The following is a 7,500-nucleotide window of genomic DNA, read 5'->3' as shown; positions in this document are numbered from 1 at the left end:
TTTTTGTCATAAAAACAGAAAATACAGTGTATTGTTGTCTATTTCTATGATATTTCTATATACAGATTTCTGTGCTGCTGACGACTGCTTCGGTGTACCTTCAGAGCTGCTCTCCTCCTCTTCACGCTTCTCTTTCTCGTCCTCCATCTGAATCGTACGCTCTGTATTCTCAGGTTGGGGGTCCGAGGAAGCGTTTTGAATCAGAGGATGATATACCGCAGCGTCCGGAGGCTCGGGGGTCTCGTCCGGGCTTTCTGTATCTGATCTCACAGGAATGACGGGCGTTCTGGACCGAGAGGAAGCTCCGACTCCAGGATCATCTTCATCCTCGGATCTCCTCGGCTCTTTCCGCTCCACATCTTCTTCTCCCAGAGCTTGTTGTATGGCCAGCAGAGTCCTGGGAGAAACGTCTCCGTCTGCATCCTCGTCCTCGGAGCTGCTGAGGACGTATCTTCTGCGTCTCTGGTCATCTGAGGGATCGGTCACTGCGCTCTGGATGGCTTCGAGAGTTCGAGGAGGGGACGGCTTCTCCTCGGCACAGGACGAGGAAGGCTTGTTCTCATCTTCCTCGGTCACGGGCCTCCACAAGGGCTCTGGCTTTCCTTTGGGCCTCTCTTTACGCTCCCACGGAGCGCTGGACCAGAGCGCTGGAGCCGACGGACCCTCCGGAGCGCTCGGCTTCTTCTGGGACCCTGGAGAACACGCAAAGACAACAAATACAGCAGGGGAAGGAAATTAATTCTTTCATTCAACAAGGAAGCGTTAAATTGAGCAAATGTTCTTTAAGTTTACAAATTAAAAATAATTATTTAAAAATACATTTAAAAAGCAATCAAAAAATTTGGTTAAATCATAAAAATGTGCTAAGTATATACTAAAAATTTAGTATAAAATGTCAAATTAAAATTTTTTTAAATAAAAAAAATTATTATTTATTTTATAAAACCTTTAAGATTTGTTTAGCTGCATCATAGAACTGTGGACATTACAAATTTTGCTCAAAAACTTACTTCAAGATGTATTCCTGTGCAGCCAGCAGATTATTTTATTAATATGTTTATTAATTAAGGATGCATTAAATTGATCTAAAGTGACAGTAAAGACATTTTACAAAGTTACACATTTTTTTTGTAAATGCTGTTCTGTTGATCTATTCATCTGTGAATCTTGAAAAATAAAATGCATCCTGGTTTCCACAAAAATATTGAGCAGCACAACCGTTTTCAACATCGATAATAAATCAGTATATTCTTCTGATTTCTGAAGATCACGTGACACTGAAGACTGGAGAAATGATGCTGAAAATCACAGAAATAAATCCCTCTTTAACACACATTCACAGAGAAAACAGCTGCTTGAAATTACAATAAAATTGCTAAATTGTAACTGTATTTTAGATCAAATCAAATGCATCAAAAAAGCTACATTTTATTTGAATAATAATAAAATAGATGGTTTACATATAGATTGAATTTTATTTTTATTTTATAAAATTATGATTATTATTATTGTTTTGTTCAATATGGTTTAACTCTTTGTTTGATTGTGTTTTTGTCTGTTAATTCAAAAAAAGCCACAAATTGTTTAAAACGTCAACACGATGAGACAGCCATGATCATAAGGACAATTTAGATCCAAATGATTGGACAAGCAGTCAGAACCACGCTCCCGGTGACCTCTGATGAGGATGTAGTGTGAGGAGTCCTCGGACGCCAGGCGGCGGATCTCTGTGTGCTGCCCTCGGCTCTGGTTCATCTCCTGCTCCACTCCCTCCAGACGCTGGTTCAGACTGTTCCTCTGCAGGAGACCGGCCAGCTGGTACCGAGAGAACTCGCCCGACCTCTGAGACAATCAGCAGCATCCACGGTTACACACGAGCCCACACAACCGGGAACAAACCGAAGGAACCGGAGCACCTCGGGGGGTTTGTGGAGCAGGGTGCGGCGTCTCTTGCTGAACTCCTTCATCTCCTTCAGGATTTCGTGCTTGATCTCCGGAGGCATGAGGGAGAACTCCTCAGAGTTGATGTCTACAGAGTTTGGGTTGTCGTAGAGCTCCTCCTGACGGAGACAAACACATCAGAGACGTGCGAGATGCTTCTACTGCCGCTAAAAAAGTCACGCCACAGTTATTAGACGGAGATTAAAACACCCAGACTAAGAAAAAAACAGATTAAGAAATCCTGATGATGATTTTTGAAGGAAACATTCAAATTAAGAAGTCATAATGATGAGATAAAAGTCGGAATTATTAGGAAAACGTCAATGTGATTAGTTTAGACGTCATCATTTTGATATTTATAGTCATAGAGAGAGATTAAGAAATCTTAATTATGAGATTTTAAGTCATCTTTTTGAGGAAAAGGTTAAAATGTTGAAATTAAGAGTTCGTAATAATGAGACGAATGTCAGAATTATTAGGAATTATTGATACTTAAAGACATAATTATGAGGGAAAAGTCAAAATGATGAGATTAGGATTTGGGATTAAGATAAGATTAAGAAATGAAATTCAGAGTTGTGAGAAAAACATCAAAATGATTAGTTTAGAAGTCATAATTATAAGTTAAGAAGTCAATTGTGAGGGAAACGTTAAAATAAAGAGTTAAAAATTATATTGTCGTAATTAAGAAATCATAATTGAGATTTAAAGTCATATTTTTGATGGTAACGTCAAAACCTTTGAGATTAATAAATTGTAATTATGAAATAAAAGTCATATAAGCAAAAGTAATGAGATTAAAAATTCTGCATTAAAAGAAAAAAAATGACATTTTAGAATGAAATAGTCATACACGAGTCCTAATTTAAAAAGTCTACATTTTGAGATTCAAATCCTTCCGTTGTTTTTAATCAGAGTGAATCTCACCTGGAACCTGCTGGAGGTCTGCAGAGATCCGTCTGCGTCTCGCTCCTCCTCTGAACTGCAGCAGCATGCATGTAAAGACACGACTGAAAGCATGTTCCCTCGTTCTCATCACGTCTGATTAGTGCTCTCCTCACCTGCTCTCGTCTCCTCCTTCATCGGGAGGAAGGGCAGGCAGGACGTACATGTCGTCCTGATCGTCTCGTCTCACCGAGGACAGGCTGGGAACCGCCTCCTGACTGCAGGACAAAACACTTTTAAGCAGCAAACCGATTCATTCGGTGTCTCTTTTTGTGAAACACTTCATTCGCCGGTGAATCCCTTCAAAACTCGTTTTAAGATTCTGGAACCACCGAAGCTTTTTTATTTTTAATGGAGGTTGCAGTTCTCTTACAAATCTGAAGAATAAATATCGGACAGCTAAACATAATCTCACAAAATTCAGTGATTCACTCAAGATTCAGCGAGTCAGTGTTTTGAATGACTCTCTTGAACGAATGATTCAAAGAATTGATAGCTGGTACTAAAATTTTTATTTTACAACAAGCATCAAGTATTTAACTCTGGAAGTGATTTCTGAGAAGGAATACGGCCCCCGACGCACCTCTGCTCTCCTAAAGCCGCTTTGATGGCCTGTCTCTTCAGGAAGGTCCGGAGGAGCTTCTCATGGGTCTGTTTGGACTCGCGGCTCGTCTCCTCCCTCCGCTGTCTCCTGAGGGCCTGAGGAGGTCCAGGACGGGTCAAGCATCACGTTTTACCTGCATGCGCCGCCGGTCAGAAGTGGAGCTCACCAGTGTCTGTTTCTTGAGCAGCGGCGCGTCTCCGTCGTACACGAACACGGGTCGGATGCGGAAGAACAGCAGCTTACAGAGGCGGTGGAAGAGCGTGAGGAGATGGGCGTTCTGCACGGCGTTCCCATGGCGATCCCGCACGCCTTTGACCGCCTGATTCAGCCAGATACTGATGTCTGTGACGGGCGAGTCATGGGTCCACAGCCGAAACTTATTCTTACAGAACCGCCGTCGTGACTGCATTACAATAAGATACTGTAAGGATACCGACAGCCAAGATCTTCCCCTCCAGCGTTTCAGGATTGATGGGTTTCCCGGTGCTTTCCAAAAGCTTCCACAGTCCGTGAACTCCCATCACTCCTGTGGAGAAACACTGACCGGCTCGACAAAACTCACTGAATCGTAATTAGGAGATTTAGACGACAGAGTCGGAATAAAAGTGAAAAAATAGAGATACACTCAAAATTATAGCATTTAAAAAAAGTATGCTACACGAGCCAAAATTAAGAGATAAGCCTTAATTATGAAACAAAAAAATAAAAACTTTTACATTTATGACTGAAAGGTAAAATTGAGGAAATGTCAAAGAATTATGAGATAAATGATTAAATAAATGTGATAAGAAGCCACGGCTGTGAGATCAAAAGTCAGTTATGAGATGAACGTCGTGAAACGATGAGGTTTTATAAAAACAAATGAAAATAAATGACAGAAATATGAAACTGAGAAAAATGTCACAATTATGAGATAAACTGCCAAATAAATGACTTTTAGGACGCAAAGTTAAAATTGTGAGGAAATAGTCACAATTGTGAAAATATCCAAATAATGAGTTTAAAAAGTATAATTATGAGACATAATAATGACATAAAAATCTGCACTGTGATATAGTCAATGTTATTAAATTACAAACACGATTATTACTATCATAATATGATCAGAAAGTCATAATCAGGACATAAAAAACTAAATTACTGCATAAAAACTTACAATTATGAGATTAAAATAAGTTCAGAAGTTAATTATGAATTTAAAAGTCCTAATTATGAGATAAAAGTACAGTTGTGTTACAACAAATAATTATTATAACATAATACGTTATAATTTAAACCCTTTGTCTCATAAATGTTGACTTTGTATGTCATGGTTATTACTATGCGTCTAATATTTGTTACAATTGTGCCTTTAAAACTATATTATCGTAAAATATTTTATGATTTAACAAAATGTATTGTTTGAGCGATATTTCTTTTGTGTTTCCGCACGAGAGAGGACTCAAGTAGAAATATTCACACGCACAAAAACAACACAGTGATTATCAGCGTGTTATCCCTGATTCTAATGAGCTTGTCTGGTGTTTATAGACTCAAAAATAATTGTTTAAAGCGTGATATTTTACGAAAACGTCCAGCAGACCTGCTCACGGCTTCAGAATCATAACAACCGGGTGCCGCGTCCGTCAGCGGGTCCCCGGAAACACGCGCCGAACTCATTAGTTCCGCCTCGCGTCACTTCCGCCGCCATCAGCTGTTTCCGCTTTCATCATGGAGACCGTGAGCTCGACGCTCTGAGGTACGTGGCGAAATTCATCACGAAACACTAATGTTTATCGTTTAGTAAGTTCGTTAACGTCGTCGCGTTTTGTTTTAGGGGAACGCTTTCGCGCGACACCGTCGGTGTTATCACCTGAGAGCCAGGGCTTTCTTGTTACGCAATCTGACCATAAACCAGATAATAAACAAACACATATAAACAGCGCAAACGTGTCTGTGTTTTGAAGAAACGCTCTTAAAGAGTTCTCCACAGACGTCCCCGCCGATGAGTTAACTAGTTGTTTTGACGAACTCAACTAACGGAACCCTCTCAGGTTAAGGAGTTCATCAGGTTAGATTCAGTCAGGACGATAAACCGGCTTAACTCGATTAATCCTCCTTAATTAATTTCTGACTCGTTTCTACTGGTCTGTTGATTTGTTCCAGTCGCATTTAGATGTGATTAAGAAACACTAGAAATAATCAAAAGATGTTAAAGTTGTTGCATCCTGGAATTAAAAGAAATTTTTCTATTTAGAAGTAATTTAGACTATTACAACGATATATATATATATATATTTCACACAATGTACATTACATTTTTGTAAGTTCTAAGTTATTTTTCCATGCAGGAGTCATATATATATATATATATATATATATATATATATATATATATATATATTTGTCTGTGCAGGAATGATCTAGACTTTCAACAAAATGCATGTACTTTTAGCATATAAAAATATAATTCATTTATTTAAATATTAATTTTCTGATAAGTTATATACAGTTTAGATAGAAGTAAATATAATATTTCCTGCGTGAAATTGCATCAAATAAAAAATTAAAATGTTATTTTTCTGTGCAGGATTAATCTTGGCTTTTGCATCATGACATTTTAATAAAAAGCTAATTAATGTTTCAAATGTGCAGAAAATATACAGTTTCTTTGTGAAGTAATGTAGTAATTTAAATGTTGCTATGTAAAATGTGCATACATTTAAAGGTGCAAACTTTTTTTATATTGTTGTTTAAATGCACAATAATTACAAATATGAATTAGTGTATGAAATGAGCTTAAAATGTAACATTAGTTTATTAAAAAGTGTTTTGTTCTCAGGCAGACGGCCCTCAGTCATGTCCACGGCAGTGATCATCAAAGGTGAGTTCATCTGTCCAGCGTCTGATGATATCTCCTCACACATGCTGATTACTCTACACCTCTCTGATGTGTCTCAGATGTGTCCGCGGTGGCCGTCCGCGGCCCCGGCGATGGCATGGAGACGGACAAGCCCCCGGTGGCCCCTGAGCTCTCGGCAGGGGCCCCGCTCCTGAAAGCGATGGGCTCTCCGAAGCCCAGTCCGAGAGCGCCGGCGGGAGTCCTGCACCTGGGCAAGGTGAGCCGAGACGCTTGCACTGAGCTGGAGGCCGTGAGGATCGTGGTCCCGAGGGCCGCTATCAGCCGGAGCCCGCGCCCGGGGCCCCACGCCGAGGACAGAGGGTCCCCGCAGCACCGGGACGAGCGTCCCCCGTCACCCTCGGCCGAGCCGCTGGACTTCAGGAGCGCTCTGGACAAGCTGCAGAACTCGGAGCGCCGCCTGCTGCAGGACAAAGAGGGGCTGAGCAACCAGCTGAGGGTCCAGACCGAGGTCAGAGGTCAAGAAGAGCACGTTTCTGACCGTATTCACAAGTAGCTTTTAATGTTTGTGAGGCGTCTTCTGCTCACCAAGGATGCTTTCATTTGATCAATAATACAGTAAAAATTTAACTTTGAGAAATAATTGACCATTTGGGACCAAAAATGAACTGTGTGTGTGTGTGTCTGTGTGTGTGTGTGTCTGTGTGTGTGTGTGTGTCTGTGTGTGTGTCTGTGTGTGTGTCTGTGTCTGTGTGTGTGTCTGTGTCTGTGTGTGTGTGTGTGTGTGTCTGTGTGTGTGTGTGTGTGTCTGTGTGTGTGTGTGTATAACACACTCGCATGCATATATTTAAGAAAATGTTGCGTTTATACATATATTTATAAGTTATATGAACATAAAGTGAAAGTTTTCAAAATATATGCTGTATGTGTGAGTGCTCATATAAGAATAATAAACACACACACACACACACACACACACACACACATATATTATGTAAACAAACATTTTTGTATGCAATGAATCATTTGACAGTTTTAAAGTCAATAATTTACAGTGTCTTCTGATTTAATTGATCAAAAATACTGTAAAAGTTGTGAAATGTTTGCTTGTTGTTCTCAATGTTGAAAACGGTCATGCTAACCCTAACCTAGGATTCACAGACGAGCAGGT

At 40.0% G+C, this 7,500-nt stretch overlaps 2 protein-coding genes across 3 annotated transcripts in view; one reads left to right on the top strand and one right to left on the bottom strand.

Annotated features, from left to right (window-relative positions):
* The window catches only part of ercc5 (excision repair cross-complementation group 5), a 10,563-nt gene extending 5,462 nt beyond the window's left edge, over positions 1-5,101 (bottom strand). Inside the window, exons 1-8 of the mRNA XM_043239480.1 lie at positions 3,924-5,101; positions 3,657-3,832; positions 3,470-3,585; positions 3,003-3,104; positions 2,869-2,923; positions 1,917-2,060; positions 1,677-1,842; positions 99-692 (exon numbers count right to left, since the gene is read on the bottom strand). Coding sequence (XP_043095415.1) covers positions 99-692; positions 1,677-1,842; positions 1,917-2,060; positions 2,869-2,923; positions 3,003-3,104; positions 3,470-3,585; positions 3,657-3,832; positions 3,924-4,011 — 1,441 coding nt within the window. The 5' untranslated portion in view covers positions 4,012-5,101. The remainder of the gene's footprint in view (positions 1-98; positions 693-1,676; positions 1,843-1,916; positions 2,061-2,868; positions 2,924-3,002; positions 3,105-3,469; positions 3,586-3,656; positions 3,833-3,923) is intronic.
* A 19-nt stretch (positions 5,102-5,120) lies between these two features.
* Positions 5,121-7,500, top strand: part of blzf1 (basic leucine zipper nuclear factor 1) — a 4,185-nt gene continuing 1,805 nt past the window's right edge. The window contains exons 1-3 of one of the 2 annotated variants that reach the window (XM_043239451.1): positions 5,121-5,228; positions 6,312-6,353; positions 6,431-6,840. In XM_043239451.1, the coding sequence (XP_043095386.1) occupies positions 6,329-6,353; positions 6,431-6,840 (435 nt within the window). In that variant the 5' untranslated portion in view covers positions 5,121-5,228; positions 6,312-6,328. The remainder of the gene's footprint in view (positions 5,229-6,311; positions 6,354-6,430; positions 6,841-7,500) is intronic. The other variant, XM_043239459.1, reaches the window with a different exon arrangement.

This window comes from Puntigrus tetrazona, chromosome 1, assembly GCF_018831695.1.
Source record: "Puntigrus tetrazona isolate hp1 chromosome 1, ASM1883169v1, whole genome shotgun sequence".
NCBI classification, from domain to species: Eukaryota; Metazoa; Chordata; class Actinopteri; order Cypriniformes; family Cyprinidae; genus Puntigrus; species Puntigrus tetrazona.
The sequence above is the reverse complement of the archived record's forward strand: the minus strand, read 5'-3'. Positions and strand labels throughout refer to the sequence as shown.